Source organism: Tripterygium wilfordii, chromosome 9 (genome assembly GCF_013401445.1).
Source record: "Tripterygium wilfordii isolate XIE 37 chromosome 9, ASM1340144v1, whole genome shotgun sequence".
Lineage (NCBI taxonomy): Eukaryota > Viridiplantae > Streptophyta > Magnoliopsida > Celastrales > Celastraceae > Tripterygium > Tripterygium wilfordii.
The window spans coordinates 10,209,385-10,231,284 of NC_052240.1; the positions used below are offsets into that span (position 1 = coordinate 10,209,385).

General features: G+C 39.7%; 1 protein-coding gene and 1 long non-coding RNA gene across 3 annotated transcripts; one reads left to right on the forward strand and one right to left on the reverse strand.

Annotated features, from left to right (window-relative positions):
* The first annotated feature begins 710 nt into the window (after positions 1–710).
* Positions 711–10,836, forward strand: LOC120006451. 2 transcript variants are annotated; one of them, XR_005469987.1, is made up of 4 exons: positions 711–725; positions 782–786; positions 9,859–9,915; positions 10,491–10,836. It is a non-coding gene; the product is annotated as an uncharacterized LOC120006451 (long non-coding RNA). The 2 variants fall into 2 exon arrangements; XR_005469988.1 differs by lacking the exons at positions 711–725; positions 782–786 and adding an exon at positions 9,415–9,756.
* Positions 10,837–11,553: 717 nt separating this feature from the next.
* Positions 11,554–13,460, reverse strand: LOC120006010. The gene is made up of 4 exons (XM_038855887.1): positions 13,209–13,460; positions 12,401–13,103; positions 11,739–12,229; positions 11,554–11,649 (listed from the first exon to the last, which is right to left on the reverse strand). Exons 1-4 carry the CDS (start codon positions 13,458–13,460, stop codon positions 11,554–11,556), a joined length of 1,542 nt encoding a protein of 513 aa, XP_038711815.1.
* Positions 13,461–21,900: the final 8,440 nt, after the last annotated feature.

Genomic DNA, 21,900 nt, shown 5'->3' on the forward strand with positions numbered 1-21,900 from the left:
ATTCAACACCACTGTCAGCAATCCAGCCACTTGCCAAATCTTACATCAAATTGAAGAGCTCGATGAGATGAACTCATAGGTACCTGAAACAAGCCAAACCGTTGTCGAAATCGGCCGGATGGACCAAAGGAAGTTCATGGTGGCCGGAACTTCAATCCCAGATTTCTCGCAAACCGGAGCTCCGTTCAACTTGATTCAAGTTGGGTTATGCTCATCTCGTCTATACGCTCCTTTTGGTACCAACCACGACCACCAACGTCGTCGGAATCACGAAATCACCGTTGAACCGTGATATAGAGAGAGAAATAGGAGAGAGAAAGTCGTGTGAGAGTGAGGGTATATTTGCAATTTTTTAATTATTTTAATTTTTCTTTTATACAATCTTTTATTTTCAAAAACACCCATCTTTCAAAAACACCCCCTAATGAAATGTTCCAATTGACTTCAAAAATTCATAATAAATCCAATTTAAATCTGATTTAAATGATTCTCACGCCAAAAGTTTTCTTTTTAAATCCCTCATTTATTAAAAATATTTTCATAGTTTTATCTTGATTTACTTTTTATTCTCCTCAAATCCCGATTCACGATTACCGAGGTTCACTCCACCTCGATCAACGTGTCAAAATACTATGAACAGTGTATAATCGGGTCAGGATATTACAAGAAAAGTCAAGTAATTTCCATGTTTACATTGATTCTTTCTTATTTGATCAAAGAGTTGAGTTTAGAATTGAAGTGAAGAATCCGATTTCCTTTTTGAGAAGATTTGAAGCTGGAGTCAAGGTGATAGGTCTAGGCCCATCACCAAGGTTTATATAAAGAAGAATAAATCAAAACAGGAAGCTGAGGCACGTGGCTGAGAAGGACTGGTCCAGCTGCTCTTGTTATTGGTGTTTTCCTTTTAGTAGTACTTTCTGTTAGTTAGGGTTTTGTGCGTAGCCAAGTTCTTGTATTTAAAGGGCAGGGTTTTGTGAGTGAGGAAAATTTTTGGTTAAAAAGGGTTTTGGGAGGTCTAGCTCTTCAAAAGCAAGTGGTTCTTGTTATCTTCTCTATATTCACTTAGATTTCTATTATTTCCATCAATATATCAGTAACTATTACCATAGTAGAACATTTGTTGGGTATCTGGGCAATATTTATGTGGTTGTTTTGTGAAAACACTTATTCTTACCCTAACAAAGGTATCGAAGCCATTACGATATGACAATGGCACGTTCCAAATTAGAAGAGCAAACAGAGGCGGTGGAGCAAGATGTGAGTTCACTCAAGGGGGTGTTACCCGATTGCAAGATGATATGGCTGAACTGAAAGCGTGCGTGTTTGCAATGTGCGAGCTCTTGCAAGGGAGGGAAGAACCTGAGAAAGGAAAAAGCAATGTCATTGTACATTGAAAGTCCGAGGGATGTTGCAGGGCAACAATGTCATTGTACTGGTGGATAGCGAGGCTTCGCACAATTTTATTTTATCAGAGGTAATCGATTTGTTATCCATTCTTGTTGATTGTAGTAAGAATTTTGCAGTACAGGTTGGTAATGGAGTTTGTGTAAAAGGGGGAGGTCTGTGCCGTGATGTGAAATTGGAGGTGCAAGGTATGTCTTTACGGGCGAATTTTCATGTCATTGATATGGGCAGTGCTAATATAATGTTGGGTATAGCATGGTTGCAGACCTTGGGTGAAATTGCTTCAAATTATCAACTCCTAACAATGAGTTTTTTTTGGAATGGAAAGACAATTAAGTGGCAAGGAGATCCAGCTTTGTCAAAGATAGTGGTTTCACTAAAATCAGTGTTGAAGTTGTTAAAACAGGAAGATATGGGGTTCATGATAGAGTTTGGCAGCTGCTAGTTGTTTGAAATGGGATCTCTGGCGCACCAAAAGTGTGTTGTTGGACAGTTTGCAAATATGCCAATAGAGCAGTCCCTACTCTTGAGTGAATTGTTGGGGGAATTCGTATCAGTTTTTACTCTGAAAGAAGGTTTACCAGTATCCAGGGTTCATGATCATGTGATTCGTTTGCGTGAAAGGGCTTCACCACCGAACATATGACCTTATCAATATCCATACTATCAAAAAACTAAGATTGAGCACCTGGTGAAGGAAATGCTTGCTGCTAGAATCATCAAAACCCAGCATAAGTCCCCATTCTAGCCCTGTTTTGCTTGTTAAAAAAAAGATGGTGGGTGGCGCATGTGTGTCGATTATCACGCTTTAAACAAGCTAATTGCCTACTTGAGCCAAACTCTTTCCCCTCGAGCCCAAGCAAAATCGGTCTACGAGTGGGAACTCATGGCTATTGTCTTGGCCACTCACAACTGGAGACATTATATACTCGGTAGAAGGTTTGTCATTCGAACGGATCAAAGTAGTTTAAAGAATCTCTTGGATCAAAGATTGGTTCATGAAGGCCAATAGAAGTGGATAACTAAGCTTATTGGTTTTAATTTTGAAATACAATATAGGCCAGGGCTAGAGAACAAGGCTGTTGATGCTCTCTCTTTGAGGGAGGAGATTCCCAAAACAATTGTTCCTGGACTAGATCAACCATTTTGTCTATTTACAGCACTGTCAGTTGTTAAGAATGATGTGTTTAATGAGTTGCAGGAGGAGGTCTTACAAGATGCATATCTTAGGGAGATAATTCAGGCTCTTTTGGTATCTCCTGATAGCCAGCCACCATATTGTTTGCGTGCGGGCTGCCTTCTATACCAGGATCATCTTGTGGTCCTATTAAAGTCCCATCGCATATCCACTTTCCTTTATGAATTTCACTCCTCTCCCCGCGGGAGGCATTCTGGTTATTTTCGAACATTAAAGAGGATTTCTCAAGTTCTGTTTTGGAAGGATATGTGTGCAGATGTGAAGAAGTTTGTAACCCAATGTGAGATATGTCAACGCCATAAATATTCTACATTGAAGCCTCAAGGTCTTCTTCAACCTCTTCCCATACCCACATCTTCATGGGAGGACATTACAATGGATTTTTTGGGTGGATTTCCTAAGGTGAAAAAAGTAGATATAGTGTTGGTGGTGGCGGACCGCTTGATGAAATATGCTCATTTTCTGTTATTGGGGCACCCATATTCAACTCATGAGATGGCTGCCCTATTTATTGCTGAAGTTGTGTGTCTCCACTGGTTTCCTTATTCTATAGTCACAAATCGTGGTTGTGTGTTTATAAGCCATTTTTGGTCAAAATTGTTTAAAGTTGCAGGAAAAAAATTAAAGATGTCCACCTCGTATCACCCACAAACGGATGGTAAATCCGAGGAGGTCAATCGATGTTTGGAAGAATATTTACGGCGCTTTGCAAGCAACCAGCCTAATCAGTGGCCAAAATGGATCCTATGAGCTGAATATTGGTACAACACCATGATCGATACTTTTTATCACAAGAAAAACTTGCAACTTAATACCGACGAGTTTATCCCACTCGCAAGTGTATGTGTCGAAAGACAGTAAAACGGTGAATGGGTCGAATCCACGAATACTGTATTAATTACTAACTAACTACTAGCAATAGTGTAAAATAAATTTCAGATGCTTCTAATATTAACTAGCAATGAAATTAGATTAAATATCAATGGATGAAAACTAGCTTGGGTTTGGCTTGTCAACGACCTCCACCTGTGCACATAGATTAATACGGAATCACACAATTTAAAAGTTTAACAATGTCAATTGAAAGGCCTTGGTCCAGCTGTAGTTAATTAGATTTCCCTAAATAACGATCTTGACTTTGGTCCAGTTGCAAGATCTTTTCTTATCAAAGGAGTCTTGGTTGGTCTATCCAAAGAATTTCCTAAGACAAGCATAAGCACTAGGAAATCGACAATTGCACAATCTAGAGTAATGGTCTATTACCCAATCAATTATGTCCTATATTCTCAAAACTTGGATCTTACGCAAGTTCTTGTTACTTTGTCAAACACCGGGTCATGTTAGCCGAATGTGTTCGTTCAACTAACAATTCCTAGGATTATGATGTTGATCAGGCATGCATAACAATAGGAAATAAATAATCAATCCAGAGAATAAATTAAACTTAGTCTGATTGTCAATCAAATCTGTGCATAAGGTTTATAGTAGAAGAATTACCAAACCCTAGCTAGAAAAGAGTTTAGTTACACATAATTATAATAAAAACCATAAAAATACTCATTAACAATGTTCAAATCAACGGAGGACGTGAGATTTGTCAAAGGATTTGGATTGCCAAGCTTGATGTGCCTCCTTCTTCTTGTCGTCTCTCTCTGTTCAGTTTTCAATCTTCAGCCGTGCAACAAAAAGTCTCCCTTTTTCTCCAGCATAACATTGCTTATATATTTTTTTAACAAACCCTAAGATGGCCCAGCTGTATTTGCCACATCAGCAACTTAAAACGTGAAAGATTGATTCCTGTGTTCTGCGGCTGCAACAGGTTGCAAAATAGGTTACAAATTATGTCCAGTGACAACTTTATTCTCCAGCAGTACTTGTTCATAAAAATACCAATATGGATAGTATTTTTCACTAAACAACATAGAAAAATAACAACTTTAAGCCCAGAAAAATAAGTGTATTTTACACCTATCACACCACCTTTCATAGTTTAGCAGGTATGACTCCATTCCAAGCTCTTTATGGTCGTTCTCCCCCCACTCTATTCAAGTATACTAGTGATGCTTCACTTGTCGAGGAGGTGAATGTGCTTATGAATGATCGAAATGCGATATTAGAGCAGCTTAAAGAAAATCTGCAAGTTGCACAATGTCGTATGAAACAATTTGCTGACAGGAAGCTCCGTGAAGTGATTTTTCTGCCTGGTGATGAAGTTTTTCTCAAACTCCAGCCTTACAAGTCTAAATCTCTGGCTAAGCGACCCAACCAAAAGTCCACGGTTCTATGGCCCTTTTCGTGTAACTCACAAGGTAGGGGAGGTGGCATACAAACTAGTTTTGCCACCTGGAGCAGCTATCCGCCCTGTTTTTCATGTCTCCCAACTTATGAAATCTCAAACCCCTGGTGTAACGCCCCGACCCGGAATACGTTACTTTCGGTATTATACAAATTGAACTACCAGAGGTTCAATCATCAAATCACCAAAAAAAACACAATTCGACCGCCCGCACCTCCCCATAATACGGAGGATGCAACCTGGAGTAACACGCAACAATTTCACAAACATATTCACAACCTAGGCAGGGCCTCTGGCCATCTAACAAGGACATCCCAATTTAAATTCTCAATTCTAAGCAGGGCCTCAAGCCACCTAGCAATCATAGCATCAAGAAAATTCTCACATCTAAGTAGGGCCTCAGGCCACCTAACAGTCACACATAATTTCTCCACACAACAACATATATAGTCAATATCTAGCACAAATAGCAATTCTGAAACATAAGAATCGTCAGGACTCGAAGTCCACAAACCCGGTTCGGGAGTCCCGATCACACGGAGTACCCTCCCTACCGTCCATCCCGTCATCGAACAGGGACATCACACAATGTCTCGACAAGGTAACATAATTACGAAATTAATAACATATATCAAGTTTAGAACTATTTAATCCTATCACCCTCTAGGGGTCCATCCATGTCACGCACCCTCCTCCTGATCCGCGACCCTGGTACCGGCACTAGACTCACCTGCGAGGAGGGAATAGGAGAAAGAAAAAAAAATGAGCGAAAGGCCTAGTAGGGAATAATAAGGAGTAATTGAATAATTAAGGCTGAAATATTAAATAAAGGCACAAATGCAACAATATGATAGGTAACATCATGTACATCAACCACAAGTAGATAACTACACCATATGAGATCCTAACTTGGCCCACCGGCATCCCTACACATATTGGGACCCTGAACAGCCCAACGGCATCATCACACGGTGTTCAAGCACATATGAAATCCTGATCCGGCCCACCGGCATTCCCGTAGTCATAGGAACCCTGAACGGCCCAACGGCATTCCACATTCACATGAATCACAACTAGGAGATGTACGGTCCATACCCGACATCTTCCATGCAATTACAATGCATGTCCAACATGGTTATGCAATAGATAACCTACAACCTATACATACACATATACTACTACATGATGCATGTTCAAGAGTAATTCATGCTCAATGGAAGATTGAACAAGCGGGGTATGCAATATAATTCAAATCATATAATAAATAAATCACAAAGTGGGGTTATTCTCCCTTAGGCACAATTAAGGCGAGAATGCATCATAATGAGCAATGGAGAAAAATAAATGTTCCCAATAGGAATACATATTTCAAGAGAATAACAAAGGATGAAATTTCCTTACCTCGCACTCCAAAAATTAGCTATGTAAATCAATACTCAACCTTGACCTTTCCTGGCCTCAACCAACCTATTATTCGGTAAACCCATCCTCCAATCAATATAAAAACAACTTCAATTGCACATATCCAATACAAATTAATTCAATAAATCAAGAACTCCTTACCATTTCTTACCCAAAACTTCCCAAATTCTTGAACTTCACCTACTCAAGCTTACTACTCCAATCGACAATAGGATCTAGCAATACAACCATAAACAAGTCTAAATCAACCTATTATATCACTAATTTCATCTAGTTTAGAGAATTTCCCCCAAATCCACAAAACCCATAAACCCTAGAATCCCAAATCCCCCAAATCTTTAGATACTAACCTTTAGGTTTAAGAAACTTACCAAGGTTGTAGAAACAGGTAGAGAGAAGGGATTTAAGCTTCCTTTAGGCCTCAAATGATGTAGGAACCCATGGGTTTGAGTTTGGGTTCAAACCTTGAAAGATTAGAACAAAGAGAGAAATTTAAGAATGTGTAAGCTAGAGAGAGAAGTTAGGAATCCAACTTGAAACAACTTGAAAGAGAGTAATCTTACCTTGATTGATGATCTTAGATTGATGGGAGGGAGGAAATTTGAGAGAAAATGGGGTTTAGGGTTTGTTTAGGTCGGGTATTTTGAAAGAAATCACGAAATGGGTGTTTTTAAACGAATCTCGGGTTGCAGATTTTAGGAAGTGTCCGGACACCTATAGAGGTGTCCGGACACTTATGCCCAAAAACCTCTCTGTTCAGTTTTCTTCTGCATCTGTCCGGACGGTTTTTAAAACTGTCCGAACGGTTACCCCTGTAATCCAAAAATTTCAGTTTTAAACCCCTCGTACACTCCCCAAATCACTCGGTATTAATTTCTAATGATTTTATACATATCTTTATACTCAACACATGATGATTCTACTTATTTTCTAAAGAAAAAGAAGTTTGGGGTATTACATCCTCTCCCCCTTAAATAAATTTCGTCCTCAAAATTTAAAACGTACCTAGGCTTGTGAATAAATGTGGATATTTCTCCTTCATCTTCGACTCAAGCTCCCAAGTCGCCTCTTCTGTGTCGTGATGTATCCACAAGACCTTTACCAACGGTATGGTACTTGATCGTGTGACCTTGTCCTTTCGATCTAAAATCCTCATCGGTTGAAGAGTGTAGCTTCTATCTTCCTCCACTTCTAATGTAGTCCAATCTAAAACATGGGATGAATCTGGCTCATATTTTCGTAACATGGAAACATGGAACACATTATGAACTTTAGCCAATTTTGGTGGAAGCGCTAAACGATAAGCTACCGGTCCAACTAGCTCAAGAATTTCAAAAGGACCCACAAAACGTGGTGCCAACTTTCCTTGCTTGCTATACCTTTGAATGCCACGTCGTGGACTAACCTTCAAAAATACCTTGTCCCCAACCGCAAATTCCGATGGCCTTCTCCTCTTATCCGCATAGGAATTTTGCCTACTTTGAGCCGTGATCAACCTTTTCCTAATCTTTTCAATTCCTTCTCTCACCTCCTTCACCATTTCGGGTCCCGATACTACTTTCTCTCCAACCTCTGCCCAACACAATGGTGACCTACAAGGCCTTCCATAAAGTGCTTCAAATGGTGCCATCTCGATGCTACTCTGGAATGAGTTGTTGTACACAAACTCTGCCAAATGTAGGTACTTCTCCCAATTACCACCAAAATCTACCACACAAGCACGCAACATATCCTCTAAAATCTGGATTGTCCTCTCACTTTGTCCATCACTCTGCGGGTGATATGGCGTAGTGAAATCCAGCTGTGTCCCTGAGGCCTCCTGTAAACTACCCCAAAATCTCCCCGTGAATCGCGGGTCTCGATCAGACACAATGGATAGTGGCACTCCGTGGAGTCGCACTATCTCCTGCACGTACAATGTACTCAATGAATCCAAAGTGTCCGTCTTGTTCACCGGTAAGAAGTGAGCTGATTTGGTCAATTTATCAACTATCACCCAAACGGTATCCTTTTGCTTAGGTGTCATCGACAACGCCGTCACAAAGTCCATAGTGATCATCTCCCATTTCCATTGTGCCACCGGTAGAGGTTGTAACAAACCTGCCGGCCTTTGGTGTTCCGCCTTCACTTGTTGACATGTCTAACATCTTGCCATAAATCTAGCTACATCAGCCTTCATGCCTCTCCACCAAAAGTTTCTGCTCAAGTCTTGGTACATCTTCGTGCCTCTGGGATGCATAGCGAATTGAGAATGGTGTGCTTCTTTCAAGATCTCCTCTTGTAACTCCTTGTCATCGGGTACTATCAATCTCCCCGTAAACCTCACACCTCCATCATCACCCCGAACCCATCCGGAGTCCTCCTCAAATGTATCAAAAATCGGGTCCCCATTTTGTGCATCCATCACCGTTTTAATCAACATTGGTCTAGAAGTCATACTACCCAAATACACCCTTTCCTCTACAGTTTGCAACTCCAAACCAAATTGACTTATTGTCTCTACAATTCCCCACTCATGTATAAACAAACTAGCAACTCTATGCTTTCTACTCAATGCATCCGCAACCACATTTGCCTTACCCGGGTGATAATGTAAACTAAAGTCATAGTCCTCTAAATACTCCATCCACCTCCTTTGTCGCAAATTCAACTCTCTTTGGGTGAATAGATACTTAAGACTCTTATGATCCGAAAATACCTCAAATTTTTCCCCATAAAGATAATACCTCCATTGCTTCAGGGCAAATACAATTGCTGCCAACTTCAAATCATGGACCGGATAGTTTTTCTCATGTATCTTCAACAATCTAGAACCATACTCCACTACCCTATCTCTTTGCATCAACACACAACCCACCCCACTCCGGAAGCATCACAATACACTTGGTAACCTACACTCCTCTTGTGAAAACCAAAAAAAAAAAAAAAAAAAAAGTGAAGTGTCCGGACACCCAAACAAGTGTCCGGACACCTCGAGCAGTTTTTGAGCAGATATGCAATCTGTCTCATTTTCTTCACAAAGTGTCCGGACACTTTATGAGCCGTCCGGACACTCGACGATAAATTTCAGTTTAAAACACATTGGGACAGTTCTAGGTTTAATTCTTTCACTGGTTTTGACAGAGAACGCCGAGAGAGAGAGAGAACTAGAGAGAAGAAGGATTTTGGTGTGAATCAAGGAGAAAGAAGCTTGACTTGAAGATTTTGGACTTTCTAAAGCTTGGTTTTCAAGATTTCTTCAAGATTGAGGTAAGATTTCCATGGATTTCAAGCTAGGGTTTATGGGTTTTGTGGGATTTCGTGAAATTAGAAGTTTTGGGGTAAAGGATTGTTGAGTAATCAAAGTTTATGTATATTAATGCTAGATTTGAGCTTGGATTGAAGTGTGGAGATAGGAGGAGAGGTGGTTGTCCTATGGTTTGAAGATTTGGGCAAGGTGAGTAGTTTACCTTCAAATTTTGAGATAAATGTGAGTAGTTGGTTTGGAAAATAATAAATTTGGGATGTCAATTGAATTGCAAATGCGTGTATGGTGTAGGTTATTGAACTTGGAAGATTGGTGACTAGAGTTGTGGTGAGATTTTACTCAAACGAGGTAGGGATTTTCTTAACCCTTAATCTCAAACACTATTGGTTACCCGAATTATGTATTAAAATCGTTAGTTTCCGCCTTTTGGTCAAGGGGAAACAAGCCTTGGATTGGGTGCGATTGTGAACTCAAATTTATGTGTTGTGTGTTTAATATTGAATGCATTACCCGTGGACACTCGGTCATCTATCGAGTAGTCGATATTCTTGATTACATGGTTGAATGACATTGCGCGCAATGAATTTAGTTGCATGACATTCATGTGTGATGCTGCATTTGTGCATGGTGAAAGTGGTGGGTTGGATTTTGGTATGTACGTCAACGTGCACTAGTGGTTCCGGTAATTGGCTCTAGTGGCATGATATGGAATATTTGTGCGAGCATGTGCTAGTGGTTCCGGTTAATTGGCTCTAGCAACATGGCTCGGTTGGATGTACGGAATTGCATTTGTTTGACAACATGGCATATTGTTGCATTGCGTTATTTCCTTATAATATTCTGGACCATTTTTTTTATTTATACTCCTATTCGGTATCCCTACTGAGCCTCCTGCTCACCGTTTCATTTTTTCCCCTCCTCAGGTGATATAGGTACTAGCGCTAGTGCTCCGACTACGGATCAGCAGGGAGGAGCGTGACGCGGACGGCCTAGACTTGTGGTGATTGTTGTTTATTTTGTGTGGTCTTTGATTAGTCTTAGGCTTAATGGTATATTGGGATATATACGAAATGTGTGGGATGAATGATGATTTTGGATGGTTAGGCTTGATACCTGGGTATGTATGTGTGTATGATGAGTTATGTTTGAGATGATATGGCCGGAGGCCCTGGATATTTAGTTTGGTGTTATGGGAATTGTGTGTTTTAAATTGTTGTGTTTTATGCAGGAGGCATTCTCCGATATACGGGGAGGTGCTGCCGAATTTTTGTTTAAAATTTGTGTTGGTATAATGGTGAGTTAAATGTATTGAGTCTTGGCCTTGAGTGGCGGCACGTGGGTGCACACACGTGTTGCCAATAAGTCACGTTCCTGGGACGGGGCGTGACACCTCTCCGGAACCACTAATACCGGTGGGGATGTCAACCTACCCTTTAACTCCTTAAAGGCTTTCTCACACTCATCCGACCACACAAATGGTGTACCTTTCCGCGTAAGTTGCATCATAGGTGCGGCAACACGCGAAAAGTCTTGGATAAACCTCCTATAATACCCCGCTAATCCCAAGAAGCTCCTAATCTCCGAAACATTCTTAGGTCTCTCCCAATTCAATACAGATTCAACCTTAGAGTCATCTACCGCAATGCCTTCTTGCTTAATTACATGGCCTAAGAATTTCACCTCCGTAGCCCAAATCTCACATTTACTCAACTTAGCATATAATTGATTTTCCCTCAACATTTGCAACACTAACCTCAAGTGTTCCTCATGCTCCTCTACCGTCGGAGAATAAATCAAAATATCATCAATAAACACAACCACAAATCTATCCAAAAATGGACGAAGGACCCTTTGCATCAAATCCATAAACACCGCCGGAGCATTTGTCAACCCAAAGGGCATCACTAAAAACTCATAGTGCCCATATCGTGTCCTAAATGCCGTCTTTGAAATATACTCATTTCTAATCCTCAATTGGTGGTACCCCTAATGTAAATCAATCTTAGAGAAATGCTTAGCACTTCTCAATTGATCAAACAAATCATTTATCTGTGGCCGCGGATACTTGTTCTTTACCGTAACCTTATTCAATTACCGATAATCTATACACATCCTCAACGAGCCATCTTTCTTCTTTACAAACAATACTGGTGCTCCCCATGGAGACACACTTGGTCTAATAAACCCAAGTCTTGCAACTCTTCCAACTGAGTCATTAACTCCTTCAATTCGGCCGGAGCCATTCGATATGGTGGAATCGAAATTGGCTTAACATTTGGATGCAATTCAATAGTAAAATCAATCTCCCTCTTCGGTGATAATCCGGGTAATTCATCTGGAAATACATCCATGTACTCCTCTACCACACGGGTCGGAGTAGCTACATCGCTCCTAGGTGCCGACGTAATCAAACTCGTGATCCTACAATTTTGATATGAAGGGTTGTCCATGAAGTGAGGACATGGAACACCCTTCGACCCGTGTAACTGTATCACCCTTCCTTCTGGTACATTAAGAGTGACTTTCCTTTCCCAAAAGTCCATCAATGCATGATGCTTGGTTAACCAATCTACTCCAAGGATTACATCAAAATCCTTGAAGTCTAGGACATACAAATCAGCCTTTAGAGCTACACTACCAAACCGGCACACACAATCAATAACTACAACCTCCAATGAGGTGAAATGCCCAAAAGGAGTGTCTACCGTAAACATTCACCTCATTGGAGAGATTTTCAAACTCAGTACATGAGCAAGGGATGTAGAAATGAATAATGTCGTAGCTCCTGAATCAAATAACACCTTTGCCCAACAATTTGAAATGAGAAAGGTACCTCCAATGAAGTTAGGATGCTTAGATGCTTCATGGTGTCCTAATGCATATGTTCTTCCATGAGTCAATGCTGTCTGCCGCTTAGCCCCACCCCGCCCCCTTCCTCCTGACGGAACAGTAGAAGGAAGAGCTGGAGTAGGAGCTGGTGGTGGCAAACCTGGTGCCTGTGACTGCTCTGAAGCTCTGCCACCTCGTGGGCACTCATATTTCCTATGCGCAACCATACCACACCCATAACACCTGACTCCCATGATAGGGCACTGACTCTTCTTATGGCCCTCTTTGCCGCACTTGAAACACACAATCTTACCATCCCTTGGCCCCGAACCTTTGCCTTGATCAACCTTCTGGCCCCTTAAGCCCTGAAACTCAGTCCTTGGTTTCTTCTGACTACCTCTTCCACTACCACTAATTGTTGAAGCTTTGCGACCCTTCTGCACATCCCAATATTGGCGGAAGTTGCGCTTTCCTCGCTCTAACTCTAGTGCCATATCCACCGTCTCATCATAAGTTCGCACCCTAGAAGCAATCACCATTCTGCCAATGCTCGGAAGTAGACCATCTCGGTATTTCTTAACTTTACTCTCATCATTTGGAGCATACTTCTTCCCATACTTGTACAACTCCTCATACTTCTTGGTATATTGTGACACTGTCATCTCGGGTGTCTGCACTAAATCAAGATACTGTTTGGCCTTATCCGCCTGGAAAGACCGTGGCATGAACCGTTGCGTGAATAGTAACTCAAAGGACACCCAAGTCAAATCATTCTTCCTTTGATCCAAGGAATCCCACCACTCAAAAGCTGCCCCCCCCAAATAATATGAGATCAACATCATCCTCCTATTGCCCGGTATAGCTAAAGTCTCCAATCGCCTGCTCATCTGACGCAACCACTCCCCAGCTTCAAATCCCTCCCCCTCTCCAGAAAACTCTAGGGGATTTGTCTTACGCAGCTGCTCCATCTCATATAACTCTCGTCCGGGTCTCGATACATCTCTATCCCCAATATCAACTCCTGAAATCTGCCCCTCAATGCGGTCCACCGGTGCCCTAACCATCTGAGTCTGTACTACCTAAGCTAGTGACCTCACTGTCTCCACAATGTCCCTCATGGATGCTGGTGGCTCCTCAACAGTAGGAAGGGTCACCTGCACTCCTGGGGTCTCCCGCACCTGCCCTGGTGGAACAACCATGGTCCTCGCATGTTGACCACTCCCTGTATGTGGCTCATCCTGTACAATCCCCTCCTCCCGTGCCCCTATATCCGAATCATGTACTGACTCCTGTGTACTGGAAGTACGCCTAGTAATACGTGATGTCCTACCACCCCGGCCCTTAACTCGGCCTCTCGGTCTCCCTCGCCTGCCCTCGACACTAGGGGCCTCCGCAGTACGAGAAGATTGAGTCATCCTGCGGGTATCCATCTGCACACCATAGATAATGCAATTCAACAACAAACTCCAATAAGAGTTTATGGAGAAGAATACATACCGAATCAGTGGAGGTCGTGACATGGCCTGGAGACTCACTAACATACTATTTACACTTCTCTAGACCCATACACAAATCCTATATTTCGTAACCTGGCTCCGATACCAAAATGTAACGCCCCGACCCAGAATACGTTACTTTTGGTACTATATAAATTGAACTACCAGAGGTTCAATCATCAAATCACCAAAAAAAACACAATTTGACCGCCCGCACCTCCCCATAATACAGAGGATGCCAACCTGGAGTAACACGCAACAATTTCACAAACATATTCACAACCTAGGCAGGGCCTCTGGCCATCTAACAAGGACATCCCAATTTAAATTTTCAATTCTAAGCAGGGCCTCAGGCCACCTAGCAATCATAGCATCAAGAAAATTCTCACATCTAAGCAGGGCCTCAGGCCACCTAACAGTCACACATAATTTCTCCACACAACAACATATATAGTCAATATCTAGCACAAATAGCAATTCTGAAAACATAAGAATCGTCAGGACTCGAAGTCCACAAACCCGGTTCGGGAGTCCCGATCACACGGAGTACCCTCCTACCGTCCATCCCGTCATCGAACAGGGACATCACATAATGTCTCGACAAGGTAACATAATTACGACAAATTAATAACATATATCAAGTTTAGAACTATTTAATCCTATCACCCTCCAGGGGTCCATCCATGTCACGCACCCTCCTCCTGATCCGCGACCCTGGTACCGGCACTAGACTCACCTGCGAGGAGGGAATAGGAGAAAGAAAAAAAAATGAGCGAAAGGCCCAGTAGGAAATAATAAGGAGTAATTGAATAATTAAGGCTGAAATATTAAATAAGGGCACAAATGCAACAATATGATAGCTAACATCATGTACATCAACCACAAGTAGATAACTACACCATATGAGATCCTAACTTGGCCCACCGGCATCCCTACACATATTGGGACCCCGAACAGCCCAACGGCATCATCACATGGTGTTCAAGCACATATGAAATCCTGATCCGGCCCACCGACATTCTCGTAGTCATAGGAACCCTGAACGGCATTCCACATTCACATCAATCACAACTAGGAGATGTACGGGTCCATACCCGACATCTTCCATGCAATTACAATGCATGTCCAACATGGTTATGCAATAGATAACCTACAACCTATACTTACACATATACTACTACATGATGCATGTCAAGAGTAATTCATGCTCAATGGAAGATTGAACAAGCGGGGTATGCAATATAATTCAAATCATATAATAAATAAATCACAAAGTGGGGTTATTCTCCCTTAGGCACAATTAAGGCGAGAATGCATCATAATGAGCAATGGAGAAAAATAAATGTTCCCAATAGGAATACATATTTCAAGAGAATAACAAAGGATGGAATTTCCCTACCTCGCACTCCAACAATTAGCTATGTAAATCAATACTCAACCTTGACCTTTTCCGGCCTCAACCAACCTATTATTCGGTAAACCCATCCTCCAATCAATATAAATACAACTTCAATTGCACATATCCAATACAAATTAATTCAATAAATCAAGAACTCCTTACCTTTTCTTACCCAAAACTTCCCAAAGTCTTGAACTTCACCTACTCAAGCTTACTACTCCAATCGACAATAGGATCTAGCAATACAACCATAAACAAGTCTAAATCAACCTATTATATCACTAATTTCATCTAGTTTAGAGAATTTCCCCCAAATCCACAAAACCCATAAACCCTAGAATCCCAAATCCCCCAAATCTTTAGATACTAACCTTTAGGTTTAAGAAACTTACCAAGGTTGTAGAAACAAGTAGAGAGAAGAGATTTAAGCTTCCTTTAGGCCTCAAATGATGTAGGAACCCATGGGTTTGAGTTTGGGTTCAAACCTTGAAAGATTAGAACAAAGAGAGAAATTTAAGAATGTGTAAGCTAGAGAGAGAAGTTAGGAATCCAACTTGAAACAACTTGAAAGAGAGTAATCTTACCTTGATTGGTGATCTTAGATTGATGGGAGGGAGGAAAAACCTCTCTGTTCAGTTTTCTTCTGCATCTCTCCGGACGGTTTTTAAAACTGTCCGGACGGTTACCCCTGTAATCCAAAAATTTCAGTTTTAAACCCCTCGTACACTCCCCAAATCACTCGGTATTAATTTCTAGTGATTTTATACATATCTCTATACTCAACACATGATGATTCTACTTATTTTCTAAAGAAAAAGAAGTTTGGGGTATTACACCTGGCATTCAAAGTCATCCATTGCCTCCAACCTTAAATGCTGAGTTGGAAATGTTATATGAACCATAACTTATTGTTCAGCATAGGAGGTTGGTATCTGGTCAGATTGAGGTGTTGGTCAAATGGAAGGGTCTACCAGATTGTGATAATTCCTAGGAGTTTGCTGATGATATTAGGAGAACTTTTGGTTAAGAAGGGTTTTGGGAGGTCTAGCTCCTCGAGAGCTAGTGGTTCTTGTTATCTTCTATGTATTCACTCAGATTTCTCTTATTTCCATCAATATATCAGTAACTATTAACATAGTAGAACATTTGTTTGGTATTTGGGCAATATTTCTATGGTTGTTTTGAGAAAACACTTATTCTTACCCTAACACAAGGTCGTTAAGAGGAAAATCTCATAGTGCTGAATCCACACATTGATGAAAAGAATATCAAAAGGTGTTTTCATACAAATCAAGAGGAGCTGACTTTATGTTACAAAGAAAGACACTAGGAGCTAGCTAGTTATTCTTCAAAATAAAGTGGAGCTTATTTGTTTCCTTTTGCATGGAGATCCTATAAATCAAGATTGCCGAATTTTTGGAGAAACAAAATCAAGACAAAGGAGAAGAAAAATGTGTGACTTGAAGGAGATGATTTCCTATAATAAAAAAGGCAAGTTTGTGGAGTTGATTACCAAAAATCAAGAGGAGAAATTTAAGGAATTTTTCAAACTCAAATTGCCTAATTGATGTTAGGCTTGATAAATTAAGTCATAATATGCTATTTTTCATTAGGTTGCCTCATTGGATAGTACTTTACGCTTATTGCTTAAACTTGTCACGTTTATGTCTACAAGAGGTAGGGAAAATTCTACCCTCTTTGATATATATATTTTTTAATGTCTTGTATTGAATCATTATAGAAACCTCCTAAATTCTTAAACTTCCTTGTTCCTACAATTGTGTCGAATTGTTTTCCATGGATATTTATTGAGAACCCGTGGAGACGTACCTAATTTAATTAGATTAATGCTTCTCCAAATATAGTTGGCGGATGAATCAATTATAAATCATTTGTCACTGCAAATATGATTGGCTGATGAAAAATTTAGAAATCATTAGTTACTAGTACTCCTCCCCTTTTACTTTCACAAATTGATGGCCTAGTGTGAATATAAAGAATCCTTGGCTTTGGTAGCTCAAGGGTTTTGTTGTTTGGAGTCCTGAATGGTACTAACTTTTCTATTTTTTGGCTACCTGTTACTTTAATAATCTGTTGTCTGTTATTTGGGTAAGGATTGCAATGACAAAGCAGGCCATTTTATAGTGATGAATATCAATGCATGGCATATTCTAATGTCACCGAATAGTTATTCAGGTCGAGACAGCCATGAAGGAAGTTGATGTTGTGTCGCATGTAATTTTAAAGATCCTTCATGGAAACAATGCTGTTCTGTGAAGTCCTTTTGGGACTTGGTCCATTATCATGCTGCCATTTTTTTTTTCCAACTACTTTGTTTCATTCATTGTTCTTTCCATTTTGGAAAGTTTTATAGTGTCAAGGCAAACATTGGCCTTTATTTTTTGCCTCTATGTGATCAGGGCTTATCCCACTGTTCTATATTCTTGAATAATATGAAGGGAAACCTTGCCTACTCCCTTTGATTTAGAAAATTTTGAAACATTTATTATGATTATTTATGAAATGAAACATAGATCGAACTGGGATTGACGGGGTTTGGCATTCTATTCACCTTCCTTGTAGTTATATTTTTCTTTGACAAGGGATTGCTTGCGATGGGGAATGTAAGCTTCTTATTCTTATCACTTATACTATAAACAGAAGGAACTGTTGGTATCTTGTAAAATATAATCTTTTTCTTGCTCATATCCGCCTTTTTAGTTATGTTTTTAGCTTTTGGAAAAAAGAATTCTATTTTGCCTATTGCTGATTTCACCTATTATTAATGCTTGCTTATTTTCTGTGTTATTTATCATATCCTTTTCTTCTCGGGTGTGACTCTAACTATTGGATCGAAGTCTACCATGCAATTTTTCATGAAACGTCAAAACTACGAGGTCTTTTTTGTTTCATAGCTGTGTCATTGTTCTCTGCAGCTATCTCTGCATTTTTAAATTCATCATTTTACTTGCTCTATGCTTCTTTTTGGTGTGCTATAGGGAACTATATCTTTTGGTGTCGGTTTCTTCCTTGTTGTTGTTATAGGATGACCAATTATGGGCATGATTTTTGGAATCATATGAATTTATTGTTCTCTTCAGGTTGTTTGGAATTTTAAGTTCTTGATTTCATTGTTATGTTGTAAGGTTTACTTTTGAGATTGCTGATTGAATTTTTTTGTGTAGTGGCTTCAGGCCAACACTGCTGTTTTTTTTGCAAAGAATTCCAATTCTAGGTTGGGTGTTTCAACAGCCATATATCAGATCGGTATGTTCATACTTTGCTTTATAAAACTTAAATGATCCTTATAGGTTCTATGAGCTATTGTTATGAGAAAGTCATCACTATCAGTGACTGAAATGGAGTTGTACAAGTCTGTATGGTACATTTGTGTTTAGCTCAGATAAATTGGACAATGCCATACAATATACATTAAATCTAGTGATGAATTAGTTGAGTCAAATGAATTTTGCGTGTGAATATTTGTGGATCAGTAAGAGAAATTTGGGAAGTAATGCATTTATATGTAAGTATTACTTTCCTACCAAAACAAGGAAGGGTTATACAATGATTGTGTGAGAATTTAGTTACAGCCCGAAGAAAGTTGTTCAACAGGAAAAATGTTTTATAGCACTAGAAAGTTTGATGTTGTAACGGGAGCCACAATAACAGGAAAATAATGAGGGCAGTCTTGCTTTTTGAAAAATCAAAGAATAGTTCCCATTTATCTGGGAAAAAGTGGTGAGTGCTGCCTGCGTTTATGGTATGGTTAGTGCCTTCATATCAGGCAAATCATTACTGGTTGATAGGATGAACAAACTTGTCTTGGAGTTTTCTAGTTTGATTTTCCTTGACCACTTTCACTGATTTACTATGTGTGAGTAAGTTTTGGTCATGTACTTCTGAAAGGAAATAATGACAAAATGTAGGCTAAACGGCATCCAATTGTGGACAAGTGAACTAGGGTTAAATGTTTACCTGTGAAACTTGATTGTTTTACACAATGTATATAAAGAAAGAAAGAAAGAAATGCTTGAGACCCCGATTCTACCTCCAATCCATGTTAAGTGTTGGATGTTAAGGGGGATCTACATGTGTGTTTATAATCAATGACTATCTCAAAAGCCCTATGAATTGGGGGTAAAATGGAAGTTATAAATTTGGAGCATTGGAAATTGGATACTAAAGGTAGGATACGTAATGTTATAATTAGTAGTTTCGGCCTTCTGCAAGGTGCGGATATGGAACATATATGTTGAGTTTATCATTGATCTTGTTGTCCACCTTGAATTTTATGAAAGCCATGTGTGTTTCGGTTTGCTTGAAAATATTTGTAGCTAGTGCTAGTTAACAATGAGGAGTGGCCGCCTCAGCCTCGGAAATAATGAGAACAATTAATTGTGGCATTTTGAGTTTGGAACTATGAAGTTCGGGTTTAAATCGGATTGGAAACAAAATGAGGAGTGGTCGCCTAAACCTTTCTACTTCGAGGAGCCTCGATGACGATCTCTTCGAAGAAAGTACTAGAAAAAGAAGAACTAGAACCCGAGGAAGAACTTCCTTGGGAAGAAGACTAAAAAGACATATCGGGACATATAAATAATCATCACCTCAGAAAAAAAAGTTCACTGATCCAAAATAGAAAGATTTTTGCTTCTCAGAAATCTTGCTTGGAGAGAAGTAAACTTTGCTCAGAAGTTGAGAGAAAACTCGATAAAAGGTAAGAAATGATTGTTTCCTTGAATTTATAGTAGAGCCGATCGAGTCGCGGATCAACAACGAGCAGAGATTTTGAACCGAGCCTTCGACTTTGAAATCACCTCGATCAAAACATGTATTAACTCACACCGTCACCCACCCAAAGGTGGTGGTGGGGGGTTATGATGATACCAAAAATACACTCTAATGGTATATCGATATGTGGAACAAAGATTCCGAGATCATGTGTTCTGAGTCGCCAAACAAGCTCCCACCGAACTGCCAACCAAGACATAACAGATGTGCTGAGCAGTGCACACGGCACCCAAGGGGCATCATCAGACAACCATCAATCCATAGAAAATCAAAGACACCGATCGTAGTAAACATAATGGGATCATTCCAGTAAAAATATTTATTAGGTACACGACCATTAATTCAAAACCTTCATCTTGAAAATTATTAGGAAAAGGAAAAAAAAAAAGCAAAAGCAGTAAAAACAAAACCTTAATCTTGAAAATTATGAGGAAAAGGAAAACAAAAGTAAAACCAAAACCAAAGCATGACCAATATTTATTAACGTCACTAATGCAACTACCATCATCATCGATGAGAGCTGCCCATTATGGTCAGGCTTGAGATTCCTCAGATGCCTAATAATTAAGGCTTTTAACTGCCTATTGGTGTTGGTGCCATGCCCGTGTATGGACCTTCATGCATCTTATTCTTCACATATATGGCAAGCTTCTGACCAGCCATACAATTCCCCCCCTCCTCCTGGCCTCCATCAGAAATATACCACCTTTTTCCTGGTGTTGTGAATGTTATTATGTCATTTCCAGAATACAAACCCCCGCTTATTGGTAGCGGTTTGCATTCATCGAACCCAGTCTCGTTCACTTTGTACACAACGTCAAAACTATCTCCTCCAACCGGATATTGAAAAACTACACAAAAAAAAAAAAAAAAAAAGGAAAACACAAGATTTCAGTCAAGTTTTTTAGTGAGTTAGTTTCATTTAAATCACTAAAACAACTTCTTCTTGTCTTTTTTTTTGTCAAATTGGTCATAGAATTTCACAAAACCATGAAATCATTTAATTCCATCACTTGGAATCAATATAGGGTTTCAACGGAATTTTTGAATGACCAATTTGACACAAAACTTCTTTTTGTGATTCTATTAAGAATTAATTTTTATTTTTTTGTGATATAATTTACCTAGTTTATCTCCAACCCTGAAGTCCTTGTCCTTCGCCCAAGCAAAGTAATCAACCCCTCGTTTCCACCCAGCTTCATCCCCGACAATGAATTCCTTAGCCAAGACGCTTGTTGAAACAATGGCAGCGACGAACCAAAAGACAACAGCAAAAACACGAGATGAAGCCATTAATCTGTTCTCAAAACAGAAAGCTCTTTAATTAATTGGAGTTATTGTTGGTTGATGATTCACCGCAAGGATATCTCATATTCATTTATAGGAATTGGAGTGGCAAATAGTGATAAATATAGAATACAAGGACGGCTTTCGCCAAACAAGGGATTCGACCTCTATATAATTTAAATCTGTCTCTTGGGAGAACATGTTCACAAAGCTTGGAATACATAGTAATTAAAGGTAAACTTACTATGTAATCCAAGCTTTGCGCAACATACAAAGCTATTATTAAATCGGCATTTTGAAAATGTCACTACATGATTATAAAGTATTGACAAAACAGAAACGACATTTAAGAAAGTGCTATAAAAATGCCACTAAATAAACAGTTGGTAATTAATAACGGCAATTATCGAAATTGCCGGTACGAGATCCATGGAACAGCTTTTTTATGTGTCTTTGTATACTAAAATGCCGCTATATATTATTTAAAACCAATATTCATCGATTGCCGAAATTCCACTCCTTTTTTTT

What these genes read in the sequence shown, in the direction of transcription:
- LOC120006010 (XM_038855887.1), bottom strand. Translation starts at nt 13,460, where the DNA reads ATGGTTAGGGCACCGGTGGACCGCATTGAGGGGCAGATTTCAGGAGTT. An exon ending in GCATCCTAACTTCATTGGAG is followed by an intron (nt 12,230 to 12,400) that starts GTACCTTTCTCA and finishes TGGAGGTTGTAG; the next exon opens with TTATTGATTGTGTGTGCCGG. An exon ending in ACTTGGGTTTATTAGACCAA is followed by an intron (nt 11,650 to 11,738) that starts GTGTGTCTCCAT and finishes TAATTGAATAAG; the next exon opens with GTTACGGTAAAGAACAAGTA.